Source organism: Curcuma longa, chromosome 1, assembly GCF_044706935.1.
Source record: "Curcuma longa cultivar G26 ecotype Majalengka, Jawa Barat chromosome 1, ITB_CL_G26_1.1, whole genome shotgun sequence".
Lineage (NCBI taxonomy): Eukaryota > Viridiplantae > Streptophyta > Magnoliopsida > Zingiberales > Zingiberaceae > Curcuma > Curcuma longa.
The window spans coordinates 26,945,660-26,960,967 of record NC_133861.1 but is presented as its reverse complement, the minus strand read 5'-3'; the positions used below and the strand labels follow the sequence as shown (position 1 = coordinate 26,960,967).

Here is a 15,308-nt window from a genome sequence, read left to right as displayed (position 1 = left end):
TCCGACTAAACCCGACCCGCCCGCCTATTTATATACAAATAATAAAATATATGTATACATATATTAAAAGTCTCATACTTTCCTACTTGTAAGTGGTGCCATTCAAATTAAATCTTGTGTCCTATTAATCTATTATATAACAAACTTTGATTTATCTACTTGTAGGCCAAAGAGTGCTGCATTTTGGATTTTTTGCCCCAACTTGGATAATTCCTAATTACCTGGACTTGGACTTTGGTGTTGAATTATGAATTATCCTTGTTTTTTTGTGTGGCCATGAGATGCTTCCTATTTTGGTATGAACGTTGTTGATTAGTTATAAAACTGTGGATTATATTTTAGACTCTTTTGTAGACGCTTATTATATTAATTATCATCCGTAAAATTCATTTTTTTACATTCGATAACCCGCCAATCTGCCCGCCAATCCGCCCGCCCGCCGGCACCCGCCACCCGCCGAATTTGATGCGAAAAAAAAATCGAGTTGGATTTAAATTTTATTAACCCGCCAATGGTGGGTCGGGTGGGAAAATCGCACGAACCCGTCCGACCCGCCCACTTGCTCAGCCCTACCCGTGGTAGTGCTAATCTCCGGACACCATGACCACATTGTTCCTTAATCAGAATCAAAGTTTGACACCATATCCAAAGTATTCTACAAGTGTCGTGCAAGTTTTTAGAACCTCATCTTCTAGATTACTTGCTTCCTCATTTAGATCAAAGGTTAAATTACTTGTATTTCTATTTGTGTTCTCCACACCAATATACCCAGGAGAAGATGGAATATAAGTTTCGAATACTTCTATTATATTAGCTCCCTGTCTCTCGACAGAATTTGCATCAAGCGTATTTCAAATCTCTGAGAGAATTTCTTCAACAATATGATCGTCCTTGAAAAAATAATTACAAACTAAGCTATTAAAGTTATAATGTCAGAATCAAGCGGTGTTATAATTCAAAAAACAAGCAATGATATATATAGTGTACATACTAGATTTTCATAATTGACCAATGGATTTAACTGAAACTCACTGATTGACCTAGGTTATTTGAATTTCTGCAAACTTGCAACCACTAGGAAGAATTGAGCGAGGAGAAGATACATATGATGTCAAACCTTGATTCTGAGCAATGAACAACGTAAACCTGGTGTTGAAAAATTAACATTACCACGACAAGGCCCTACATGGGCCTAGTATCCCTGTGACTAGAATCACATTCTAGCTGAAAGTTAACATAATAGTAAAGCACCTTCAGAAAGCTCGAAATAAATAATGGAGGGCACCGTTTGATTCCTTGCAGCCTCGAAAACCCACAAGAGCTGAAATGGACATCATCGAACCTGTCTAGGTTGATCAGTGGGTTTTGATTGAAATCCATTAATAGACTTAGGATATTTGGATTTCTGCAACCTTAGAACCACTAGGAAGGGTTGAGCGAGAAGGTACATATGATGTCAAACCTTGATTCTGAACAACGTACAACGTGGACCTAGTGTCGAGAGGTCAGCACTACCACAGACTTGGTCTGAACCTAACCAGGATCACGTTCTAACTGATAGTAAGCATAACCGTGGAACACCTCTAAAGTGTCCAAAATAAATAATGGAGGACACCATTTACTAGCGTTGTTCCATAAATCTTCCTCACACAATGATGGACAACATAAACATCATTTGTGTACATTGTATTTTTACACATTACAAGCTAATTTTACAAATAGTAGCAACTATAATACGTACATATTTATATGTTTGCTTTTACAATATTCAATCTTGCTTCAAATTTTTCCTTCAACGTCGATGTTCTTCAACACCATTGTCCTTCACTGCCGCCTCTTCAATACCTTACGATAATACTCCCGCTTTTTTACTTACTCTCACTTCTATTTACTCTTTTACAATCCCGCCAATTTTCATAATCATGACGATGTTCCATTTATAACAATAGGCAAATGTATGGTAAGCACTGAGCTCAATGTCAAGCAGTAGAGAGAGGGGGAGAGACATGATAAAGTCATGTCTGTTTGAATCACAAAATTTACTTTCAAATTAAATTTTCTGACAATACGATTCAGATGCATTAGAAACCGACATGTAGAAAATTAATCTTAACGGAACGAGTAGAATGGAAAGTCCCTAATAAATTAATATGCCGTTTGATCATTCTCAAAATATAATATGTAATTTAAAAATTTTCAAAACCTGTGTGTCATTTTCTGTAAAAGGTGAAATCCGTCACTCCAACATCCCACACAATCGACCTCACGATCATTTATGAGGAGGTAAATCAAAAAACTGCAGTTGATCATGACGCAGGAGGGTATTACCTGACTTCATCAGGATTCGAATCCTTGTCCTCTTCTACAACTCTACTGTGTCGTAACCTGTGTGCCTTTTGATAGATCGTCGAACATGGGAATAAATTTTGATGAGAAAAACAAAGGCGAAAGATCCCATTAAGTTAAACAAATTTGGAAAATATTAGACTGGCTGAGAATCCAAATCCTTGAGATAATGATTATGTCGGATACTAATTAAGGAAATAATTTTGACATCGACACGATTAGAATTACTCGATTGCCAAAAGATTCCCATTGTATTTTTTAAGCATGATAAAAAAATGGAGGATAAAAATCGTATTTTAATTTTTTTAAAAAAGGTCAATTTAGAAATCCAAGATAAGTCAAAATTTGAAGCTCAATAAGTCAACGTTTCGTTATCACATTAAAATCCTTGTCTTTCTCTGTATTATTGTTATGATTATATACACGTGTTATATTATTATGTAAATTTACCTCTTTATAGATGATTATAGGACTGACTATGTGGAGCCGTTGGAGTGATGATTTCCATTTGAAATGTATATATTTTTTTTCTTCCATCACATTCCCATATTGACTCTTAAATTATGCGAAAGGATATTAAATTTTCTAGGGACAAAAGTGCAAAATTTATTAATTGATGACAAATAAATGTGGCATTTATTCCAATAAATTATTAAGGTGGGGTCGACAAAAATTTGGTAAACTTTTTTAATAAATAAATTTGATAAGAAAATAAATAAACTCGGACACAATGCTACATACTTGAATATTTAAATTTAAACATATATTTCAAATATCATTTGCAAAATGAAACAAAAATATATTGTCACTCAAACAATAGATTAGTTCCACAAATTAAAAACAAGGACCATAAAGTCAAATAAACTCCCCTCTACAACTTCTCGATATTGTATATATCAATCATCTCGAGATAGAAAAACAATTCTTCTCCATCCTACTCTTCGTCTAAGCTTTTATATATTACACACCTATTGAAGGTGATAAATTTAATCTCATAGAAATTTCCTACTCGCCACCAGTTGTTGTTCCTTATTTGCTCAGACAAGAATGGACCACTTCACAAATTCAAAATATCTAGTCTCTAGTCTATTTAATGTTTCAAAATAAAATAAAATCCAACGAAAATGTTACTTTTTAAACCATAAAATATAACAAACTAACTCATGCACGGTCAATACACTGTGAATAGTTCAAATACTGGTTTAAAGATTACTGATATGCATGTATACTCCTAAGATGAAGTTATGGAGAGATGAAAAATACTTAAAAAGAGAGTTAGAATAGCATTGGAGGTGGGTCCCGACAAGCCACTCCGACGCTCAAATTAAGATTCGGCATGAGGAAGGAGTTTAATGACTTGGAGAAATTAGGATAGATGTGTGCGTACCTGTATCCATGGGCATGAATTACCTTTTTATAACAGTTGATTTCTAAAATATTAGCATCTGTTCAAGAAGTATTCTGATATACCTGTTCTTATTTATTTAAAAAGATTTCATTAGCTTTTATATGAAAAAACTCTTATTTCTTAGGTAGAAATAGCTCTGGAATCCCCAGATTGATCGGGATGACCCTGCCTCCAAATAAGAATTATATGCTAAGGTCGCTTGCGTCTTCGGCCCGATATCCACATGAGGGGGCATGCTGAGACCGAGGCGGGAGGTCTCCACATGACGCGAGAAGCATGCCGAGACCGAAGTAGAGGGTCGGCATGTGGTGCAAACAACATGTCGAGACCTGAGCAGGAGGTCGGCACACGACGCAAGAAGTATGTGATCGAAATAAGAGGTCGGCACATGATGCAGGAAACATGTCGAGACCCGAGCAAGAGGTTGGCACGCGATGCAGGGAGCACACCAAGACCGAAGTAAGAGGTTGGCACGCGATGCAGCTGGGAGCGTGTTGAGACCGGAGCAAGAGGTCGACAGCGATGCAGGGAGCATGCCGAGACCGAAGTAAGAGGTCGGCACGCAATACAGGGAGCGTGTCGAGACCGAAGCAAAAATTGACACGCGATACAGGGAGCGTGTCGAGACCAGAGCAAGAGGTCGGCATGCGATGCAGGGAGCGTATTAAGACCGGAGCAAGAGGTTGGCATGCGATGCAGGGAGCGTGCCAAGACCTGAGCAAGAGGTCGGGTTTCGATTCTATAAGGAAATCTTCAAAAGTTAAATGATAATTATACTTACCTGATTTCTCTCAAACTCCCCCTCTATTCGATGCCCTCGAATACCCACATAATCACTAAATAACCCTACTGGATCATACATGGAAAACACACTCTATAATCATAAAAGTTTAAGTAATATCTATTAAAAAAAGTGATATTCAAATATATTTTCCAAAATAAATATATTAGGCTTTTAGTTAAAATGAGCTAATAAGTCAAAAATAAACAAAGATAGATGGATAAATAGAAGAAAAAAAATATCTAAGTAGAGAGTAAGGCAACAATATAGAATCCACACATGTATGAAACTTGAGGCAACCACAAGCATACCTTTCGAAGCATTTAATGAATCCACACACTTTCACATGCAATTTTGTTGTGAACTCAATTATTGCAATAGAACAATTTTTTATATAAAAAGAAGGAAGGCCAATGTCTTCTCTGTATAAATGCACCTCTCATCCTTCATAAGTTTTGTGTGCATTGTATTCTTCAAACCCTAGACTTCAAGAGGTCAACAATGGTGAGACACTTCTTATCGTTATACTTCATTTTGTTATCTTCTTTCTTGTTCATTTAGAGTTTTCATTCTTGTATTCGGCGTGAGTTTTTATGTTTCATTCAAGATAATTTTTCGAATATTCCTGGCTCTAAAGCTTCCTCTTGTTCAAGTAAACAGCTTGAAGGATCCTATTCTTCTACCATCAACCTTACCTCGTGTGTTCCTCCTCACTCGGAGACAAAGTGAGGCTTTTCGATTGAAATTTTCTGCCTATTTTATTTTTGTATCATCAATATAGGCTCGAATGAATAACTACGGGGACTACAACATGGGCCAAGGATCCAATTGGGAGAGGATGCGGCCCTCTAGCAACATGGGCCAAGGGCCGAATTGGGATGGGCCGAGGACTTCTACCGATATCACAAGGATTGAAATCTACTCGAGGGGAGCAATTGAGACAGTTAGAGTACATTATCCTAATCAAGAGTTCTCAACTTTTCCTAATCCTTATGCTAATTACCCTAATTACTCTGGGGGAGTACCAAGCAACTATGGACCAAACAAGGTATGAATAATTTGTTGTCTCTCATCTTTCTTCTTCTAAGTTTAATTATGATAAATACTACTAGATTGGAGCAATCAAGGTCGGTGATTGGGGCGCCAACGTCGGCAACCAATGGGACATGGGACCGGTGAACAAGATCACAAGCATCAAGATCCATTCTGGGGCCGTTGTAGACTCGATTGAATTTACTTACTTGATGAACGGGTCCATCCAATCGACTCCGAGATATGGTGGACGAGGCGGTAACCCAGTGCAAGTTCGTTATTGCTTCCAAATCGATTGTTTCTTTTAACTTACTATCATCCAAATTAAACTAATTTAGTTTTTTTGTTTTAGATTGATCTCAAAGAAGGAGAGTACTTGAGCTGCATGAGAGGCTACATAATTTTAAACTACGAGGGATTGCCTTGCATAAGCCAAATCATATTTGAGACCAACTTAGGGAAGCATGGGCCCTATGGGAACGGGACTGGGGTCCCCTTTGCCCTTCCTGTGCTAGAAGGTAAAATTGTGGGTTTCTTTGGCCGTGCAGGGGACTTCATCACCTCAATTGGCTGCTACATTATTCCTAATTGATCTAATTAATTGCAAAATTAAGGGTTGGATTAGGAGTATTTGGATATAATGTTAGCATTAATTAGAAGTTGTAATAATACCTAAATAATGGCAGTAAATTTGGTGGCAAAATATTTATTTAATAGTGATCCATCTGTGAGCTATTGATTTTATTTCAGCTTACTTTGTGTTTAGTATCTGACTCGAATATAAAAAAATGTCTTAAGCCATTGGTTAAGAATTAGAATGAGTCTGGCGAAGCTCTTTAGGTCCATTAATGAATTTTGACTAAAACATATTAATGAACTAATGAGATGGAAGAGATGAATGTGTAGATGGGAAATATAATGAGAAATATTGATTCTGAGTCTCTTACACAGAGTTATAAGCCTTTGCCAATTGACACAAAGTACGAAACTCTCTAAACCTTTTGAATGATGGAAGAGATGATGCTAGAATTTTGACTGAAATCTATTAATGGACTTAGGGGATTTGAATTTATTAAAACTTGCAATGAGATAAGAGAGGTTAGTGCATGTGTAGGAGGTATGTATGGTGTTCATGCCTCGTTCTAACAACTTACGATACGTTATGTGTACATGCCAAATGTCTGCTTTTAGATATCATAACTTTTGACTCAAATATTAAAATGTGATGTTCTACGTGCTAAATTGAAACTCATTCGTATATCTACATTTGTTACTAGATGAAACCTATAACGGCTCATGTTTCGTGCTCAACAAACTTTATTTAAGGCCTTTTTGAAGGTTCAAAAGAAATTTTATCTTTTTATTAATTTTTGTCCATAAATTATTGTAGGGATGTCAGAACCACTCATGGGCATCATAAATATCTTCACTGCACTATTCTCTTCTATTTTATGGTAAATTTTTAGAAATTTAAAACTCCTATGTCCATCAATGAGTTCCGGTCAAAACTCATGGATGGACTTAGAGTTCCAATCGAACTCATTCCAACTCTTGTAGGTTTGTGTAGTACTTCGGAATCTAAATAAATCCTTCTTTATTATTTTTAAAAAATAAACACTATAGCAGTACTAGTGTTTAAGTTGTGGTGTTGGTGTAAATACCAACATCACTGCAGTGTTGTTTAAATTGTGGATTTTAACAATCAATACCATAATGATGTTAGTATTTAAGCAACAGTGTTGTATTTAAAAATCTAGTACCACTATCAACCGTTTTTAGATCTTCAGAAATCAACATTAAAATTATTTTTTATTCCATTATTTTTATTAATAAAATCAATTCTCGTTATCAATTTTATTATTTTTATTCTTTTATAATTTGATATTAAAAATAAAAAAAATTTTAATTTTTTATTAACCTATTTTTATTTTTTTAATTTTTAAAATTAAAATTAAAAATAAATAAACTCATAGAATTATTTATTAAAGTTTAAATCGTGTTTAAATTAATTTAATTTAAGAAGAAATAAAAGAGAGGTTTTTTAATTTAATTTATTTTTATTATTTTTAATTTTTTTAATTAATTGCAAAATTAAGGGTTGGATTAGGTTTCATGGAGGAGTATTTGGATATAATGTTAGCACTAATTAGAAGCTGTAATAATACCTAAATAATGGCAGTAAATTTGGTGGCAAAATATCTATTTAATAGTGATCCATCTGTGAGCTATTGATTTTATTTCAGTTTACTTTGTGTTTAGTATCTGACTCAAATATAAAGAAATGTCTTTAAGCCATTGGTTAAGAATTAGAATGAGTCTATGCGAAGCTCTCTAGGTTCATCAATGAGTTTTGACTGAAACATATTAATGATCTAATGAGATGAATGTGTAGATGGGAAATATAATGAGAAATCTTGATCCTAAATCTTCTACACGGAGTTATAAGCCTTTGCCAATTGACACAAAGTATGAAACTCTCTAAACCTTTTGAGCGATGCTAGAAATCCTTTACGATGATAACAGAAAGCACATTTGGACTCTTGGACACCGTAAAATCTATATGAGTTTGAATGAGTTCGATCAAAGCTTTCTAAGTCCATCAATGAGTTTTGACCAAAATCTATTAACGGACTTAGGGGATTTGGATTTATAAAAACTTGCAATGAGATAAAAAAGGTTAGTGTGTAGAAGGTATATATGGCGTTCATGCTTCGTTCTAACAACTTACGATAAGTTATGTGTACATGCCAAATGTCTGCTTTGAGAGGTCATAACTTTTGACTCAAGTATCAAAATGTGACGTTCTACGTGCTAAATTGAAACTCATTCGTATATCTATATTTGCTACTAGATGAAACCTATAACGGCTCGTGTTTTGAGCTCAAAAAACTTTATGTAAAGCGTTTTCGGAGGTTCAAAAGAAATTTTATCTTTTTATTAATTTTTGTCCATAAATTATCGTAGGGATGCCAGAACCAGTCATGAGCATCATAAATATCTTCACTACACTATTCTCTTCTATTTTGTGGTAAATTTTTAGAAATTCAAAACTCCTATGTCCATCAATGAGTTTCGGTCAAAACTCATGGATGGACTTTGAAGTTCCGATCGAACTCATTCCAACTCTTATGTGGGTTTCTGTAGTACTTCGAAATCTAAATAAATCATTCTTTATTATTTATAAAAAATAAACACCATAACAGTAGTACTAGTGTTTAAGTTGTGGTGTTGGTGTAAATACCAACATCACTGTAGTGTTGTTTAAATTATAGATTTTAATAATCAATACCATAATGGTGTTAGTGTTTAAGCAACAGTGTTTTATTTAAAAATCTAGTACCACTATCAACCCTTTTTAGATCTTCAGAAATCAACACCAAAATTATTTTTTATTTTATTATTTTTATTAATAAAATCAATTCTCGTTATCAATTTTATTATTTTTATTCTTTTATAATTTGATATTAAAAATAAAAGATATTAAAAAATAAAAAAATATTTTTAATTTTTATTAACCTATTTTTATTTTTTAAAAATTTTAAAATTAAAATTAAAAATAAATAAACTCATAGAATTATTTATTAAAGTTTAAATCGTGTTTAAATTTATTTAATTTAAGAAGAAATAAAAGAGAGGTTGCGTGCACATAAGGGAGAGAGGAAAGAAAAGAGAAGTTATAGTGGGATAAAATTAAAATTAAGTGCACTTTTGAAAAGAATCAAATTTTGATGTACTTCTTGAGAATTCTGAAATTTTATTTTCATTCTTTCAGCATTTATTCATAAAATATGATATATAATTTAGATATTCATAAAATTTAAATGTGCGGTTAAATAGAATGTCAAATTTTGGGCCATAGAAATGGCCCAATTAAAGACCATAAAATATCGCGTACTTTAGGGGCTAAATTGAAATTACCCAACGACAGAGACATGTGGCGCCCACCGACCAGATCAAGTAGGCAAAAGATATAGAGTCCAAAGGACAGCACACGTGTACTTTGACGATATGAGTTGGATACGCCGTGCCCAAAATCTATTACATTTATGGCATATATTTTTTTAATGAAATAATAGATTAATATCCAAATCGACCTCCATTTCCGGATTCGAATCCACATCACATGGCTGGACCCGCAATCCACCAAATACTAAACCGGTGTACCTAAACCCTTGCCGGGTCGGGTCGGCCGAGAACCCGACCGCTATGGCGTGCCCTCATGCGCGTGTTGTACATCTCCACGACAAGCTCCAGCTGTATCATTAACTCACATCATAAATTAATTAAGTTTCATACGTTTATTAATTAATTATACAGTTTTTAATGCTTCTTTTCATCAGCATTATTTAATTTGATGTGAGATCTCGCGCAAGAGTACAAAATTATGAACTCTCTAAAAACACCCCAAATTTTATAAATCATCAAAGGACACCTCCAACCAAATTAAATGGTTCCAAAAATATCTTTCACACCTAGCGCTATTATAGAAGCGATAGAGTAATTAATTTCTATAGCTTATAACAACTACTGGGGTAGTTTCTACATTGTGCAGAAGCTATTGGGTAGCTAGTACAATATGTAAAAATTACCGAGTAACTGCTATAAAATATTTACAGTGAATTTATGATTTATAATTTAAGATTTATATAGTGTAGAAGCTACTCGGTAGCTACTACAACATGTAGAAGTTACTCGGTAGTTACTGTAATATATTTAAAATGAGTTTAGGATTTAAAATTTAGAGTTTATATTACGTGTTTAGGGTTTATGATATAGGGTTGTGGTAGCTACATATAATTTTACAATTATTTTAAAGGGATTCTAGTGAGTTTAAATAATTTTAACTAAATTGTTAAATAATATTTTGATATAACAGGTTCAGAAATCTTAAATCTTAAACCTATACTAAATACGTTGTAATAGCTACTTAATTAATTTCTACACGTTGTAACAACTACTCAGTAACTTCTACACAATGTAAACCATAAAACTTTAAATCTTAAACTTACACTAAATACGTTATAGCAAGTTATCGAATAGTTTCTACACATTATAATAGTTATTGTAGCTTCTACATAGTATAAATTCTGAATTCACTCTAAACAATTTATAATAAATTGACTGTAGCTTTTATAAGTTATAGTAATTATCACGTAGCTTCTACATATTATAGAAATTACTCGTAGCTTCTACAATAGCATTGGATCCAAATGTATTTTCAAAATAAAATCATGAAAGGGACGCCCATTTAATTTTTTTTTTTGAAAAAAATGGCACAAATATGATGTTTTTTTAATCAGGGACACTTATTTGATTTTTGCCCAAAATAAAAAGAAATTAAAAATTTACATTAAGGTCCTCTTTTAAAATTTATCAAAATAATATTTTATTTATATTTTTAAAAAATATTCTTCATTGTTCCATCTTAAAATAATTTTAATTAAAATTAAAATATAGTTCTAAAACGATTTTAACATGGTGAGGTCTTGAATAAAGTTGCCTTTAATATGTTGTAGTTTTGATAAATAAAAATAAAAAATTATATGCCCTTAAAATATATATTTTTAAAGTAGAATAATTTTGATCCAAGCAATTAAATTGTTATTTTGATAAAGCCAAGTTTTTTAAAGAGGGATGGTCTTTCGATAAAATAGATGATTAAGGGCTCATTTTTTATTTTCGACTAACGAAATTCTTGAAGGGCGTCATTTAAAATAGTGTAAATTGAAGGAGCAAGTTGGAAGCGTCACAATTTACCGCACGCTGTGCTATAAATGGAGCGACCTTTCCCTTCCCTCCCCCGCTCCACCTTTCTTCCCTCTGCCAAAGCAACGAAATGGAAGCAGAGACGGACAACCTCAAGGCCACCGAGCTCAGGCTTGGCCTCCCCGGCAGCGGCGCCTCCGACGCCGCACCGCCAGAATCCTCGAGGCCGTCCAAGCGCTCCCTCAACGACCACAGCCAAGCCCAGAAGTAAGCGTGCTAGCTTAATTAGCTAGCTAGTTCAATTTTTTCATCACCGGAAAACCAGATCGCCTTACTGCTCGAGTTTCAACTGATCGTCAGGGCGCAGTTGGTTGGGTGGCCGCCCGTTCGGTCCTACCGGAAGAACGCAATGAAGGCCGAGGCCGCCGGGCAGCTCGTCAAGGTCAGCATGGACGGCGCTCCCTACTTGAGAAAGATCGACTTGACGGCGTTCAAGGGCTACAAGGAGCTGAGCAAGGCGTTGGAGGACATGTTCAAGGCCTTCGAGGGTTGCAAAGGCTCCGACTACGCCATCACCTGCTACGAAGACAAAGATGGAGACTTAATGCTCGCCGGAGATGTTCCATGGGAGTAAGCCTCCTGCATCCATATATATATATATAACTGAGTTTCATGTTTAATTTCACAAAGATTTAACATCTTTATTTCCTCTCCACATGCAGGATGTTCACATCTTCTTGCAAGAAGTTGAGGATCATAAGATCATCAGGGTCTGAATCACTCAAGAAGTGATATATATCATGTACACTATATATATATAGCTGAGTGGCTTAATTTCAGTGCATGCATGCAATTTGTACAAACAAGTTTTTGAGCAATTAAAATTATATATTTCTCTTCCAAATGTAAACAAGAGATCTTAAGCTTCTGGTTTCTTTGATGAATCTGAATTGCATCATGCATGCACCTTATCAAGAACAGTTGATGTGAGGGAGGAAGCTTCCATTTCACTGGATGGGGCACTGCATGCAGGAGAAGGATCTGAGCACTGGCGACAAGATCTGATTGTTTGCGAGTGAGGCATGCAGTGCCATTCCTAATAATTGAGCTGGGAGATGAACTTTGTATGAAGCTTGATTAATTACCTGTTGTCGATATCGAGCTCAAATCCAATTAGGCCTCAATAATGATGGCCACCACCTTGTCTGCAACCTAACGACATTGAGCACTGCACAAGATAGGTCATAATGTGATGTGCCTGCCTCAACTTGGATGGATAGGATATAAAATAATGATAGAAGATAAGCTAGCTACACGCAATTGCCTCCTCAACAATATAAGGAAACAATACCCAAGATATATGGTTCATCTAAGATAAAAGAAATTAATTGATATGGCGGAACGGAAGGCTGCAGTTGCCATGTGACCCGCGAGATCTGGAATGATATGAGCTTATTAGTTAAAATCAAGGAGGAATAGACAAATCTCGAAAGATAACAAGTTGGCAACCTTAATTAGCTTTGGATTCCGACCTCAGCCTCAAGCCTCGGGCACCGACTTTGACCTTTACTCGATCACGAGTTTCGACCTCAGTCTCTGCTTGACCTCACGCGCAATCTCATCTCAGTCTCAGGTTTCGACCTTAGCCTTAAGTCTTGGGCACCGATCTTGACCTCTACTTGGTTTTGAATCCTGACCTCGATCTCTGTTTAGCCTCATGCGTTGATCTAATCTCAATCACGCGATGACCTCTGCTCGATCTCGGATTTTGACCTTGGTCTCTGCTCGACTTCATGTACTGATCTCATCTCAATCTCGAGTCTTTCTTTGTCTGATTCTAAGTTGAGCTCATAAGGTCGATTCACCCATAAGACTATAAAATATTTCTAAGACTGTTTCTTCTGGAAAGCGAGGAAAATATGTCGGAAGACATGGACAACGAAAACACATATATTGGAATATACCATAAATGGCAGCACGTATTTTGAAATAAATTATAAATAGATGCAATTATGTTTTGAAGATCAAACACATTGATAACTCTATAAAAGACTACACACACCCAAGAGCACAGGTATGCACACATGAAATCTTAAGTTTCCCAAGCTTTTAATCTCCTTCTTTTCGTAAAATCCTAACTTGAGCGTCGGAGTAGCTTTCCCGGATCTAATATCTCCGATGTCATTCTAACCCTTTTTTGAAGTGCTTTTCATGTCTCTTCAACCCTTCCACGTGACTATCTTCAGGGAGTATGCATGTCAATCCATTTGTTAACTGGTGACTTAATCATCCACGATATTTGATCAGACATTAATAAATAGATATTTTTAACATTAAACTTCCAATTAATCATGCACGTAAGTTGGGTGTAATGGATTATATATATTCTAACATCAGTACTGCCACTCATATCTTACAAGATTAGAAGAAGGGAACAATTAATGTCTACTGTCTTCAGACATTAATTAGACATGTTGAATACAAGGCTGAAGACAGATTTAGTAAACCAAACGAAGAAAAAATAAGAAGTTAAATCCACCAATAACTAGTTTCTGAGGACTGGAAAATTAAATTGCAACTTTAATGCTAAAACCAGAAATACAAGAAGTAATTAAGCAACTTCAATTGCTAAAAGTGTCTTACAACTTTGCAGGAAATACTTTTTTGGGTTGAATGCTATCAAGTATATATATATATACACTACAAGAAAAACAGTCTTTAACAACACTCAAAAGACATCGGTTTTATGCAAAACCGATGTCTTTTACTTTTTAACAACGGTTTTAACAAAAACCGATGTCTTTGAGACATCGGTTGGAGCCTACGACAACGATTTTTGGAGGCTACAACAACGGTTTTAAAACCGATGTCTATGTGCGCTTTCAACAACGGTTTTTGAAGACTACAACAACGGTTTGAAAACCGTTGTCTATTGCGCTTTCAACAACGGTTTTGGAAGCTATAACAACATTTTAAAACCGATGTCTATTTGCGCTTTCAACAACGGTTTTGGAAGCTATAACAACAATTTAAAACCGTTGTATATTTTCGTTTTTTCTTTCCCTCTCTCCCTCCAAATATTTCTTCCACTACGCGCCGAATAACCTTTTTAACCTCGATTTCATTTGCATTCCTTATTTTAATAGGAATATTCACGCCCCTTCCCTCATAAACCCGAGCCCTACTTCTTCCTTCTCCACCGTCTACCGCCGCCGCCCTACCTCATCTTCTTCCTCCTTCGTAGCCGACAGAGCAAGCCAACACCGCAACCCCTTCGCCTTTCACCACCGTCCGTCGAAAGGAGTCGTCCGTCGCCTTTCAACACCGCAGCCCCTACCTCATCTTCTTCCTCCTTCGTATTCGCGCCCCTTCCCTCATAAACCCGAGCCCTACTTCTTCCTTCTCCACCGTCTACCGCCGCCGCCCTACCTCATCTTCCTCCTCGTTCGTAGCCGACAGAGCAAGCCAACACCGCAGCCCCTTCGCCTTTCACCACCGCTAGGACCAAGTATGAAACCACAGCTAGGAGCTGGACCCAGAGGTACGCAATGGGTTAAAAGATTGCTGCTGGCATGAGAGATGGACGGGGCTTCGCGGTATCGTATATTTGTTTACAAGAACTAATTGTTCATAGTATTATCAAAATATCCTACATGTGTGTCGCTCGGTCCGTCAACTAAATGGCTGTCAAGAAAATTAGCATGATTTATGGTTTCTAAGTTTTACTTGTAAGCATCTGTTTCTGGTACAAGATTACTCAGTTTGCTACCTTGTTAACATTTGCTTGCCTTTCATGTAATTGCTTTGCAAGTGTTCAAGCATGAATTGCAAACCAACTTTTGAAATCAAAGGTTAAAACAAAAAAGAAAATCCTCAGATGTAATTTGCCAACAAAGAATTACAGTGATCTCATAGCATTTATGCCCTTGATTATCTTCCGTTTGAAAAGGGATGGCAGTGTGTATAACATTGCCGCTTGCTGGCACAAGTTGACCGTTGACCCTGAAGCATCCGTGGTCTCTCCAATCCCAATGC

General features: G+C 35.7%; 2 protein-coding genes across 3 annotated transcripts; both read left to right on the top strand.

Moving 5' to 3' along the window:
- The first annotated feature begins 4,976 nt into the window (after window positions 1–4,976).
- LOC141811661 (horcolin-like) lies at window positions 4,977–6,281 on the top strand. 2 transcript variants are annotated; one of them, XM_074699690.1, is made up of 4 exons: window positions 4,977–5,039; window positions 5,317–5,583; window positions 5,648–5,839; window positions 5,920–6,281. In XM_074699690.1, exons 1-4 carry the CDS (start codon window positions 5,037–5,039, stop codon window positions 6,157–6,159), a joined length of 702 nt encoding a protein of 233 aa, XP_074555791.1. In that variant the 5' UTR covers window positions 4,977–5,036; the 3' UTR covers window positions 6,160–6,281. The 2 variants fall into 2 exon arrangements, with proteins under 2 accessions (XP_074555791.1, XP_074555798.1); XM_074699697.1 differs by having other exon boundaries at window positions 5,196–5,583.
- A 5,099-nt stretch (window positions 6,282–11,380) lies between these two features.
- Window positions 11,381–12,165, top strand: LOC141835249 (auxin-responsive protein IAA4-like). Its single transcript, XM_074722687.1, has 3 exons — window positions 11,381–11,540; window positions 11,634–11,903; window positions 11,996–12,165. Exons 1-3 carry the CDS (start codon window positions 11,404–11,406, stop codon window positions 12,063–12,065), a joined length of 477 nt encoding a protein of 158 aa, XP_074578788.1. The 5' UTR covers window positions 11,381–11,403; the 3' UTR covers window positions 12,066–12,165.
- Window positions 12,166–15,308: the final 3,143 nt, after the last annotated feature.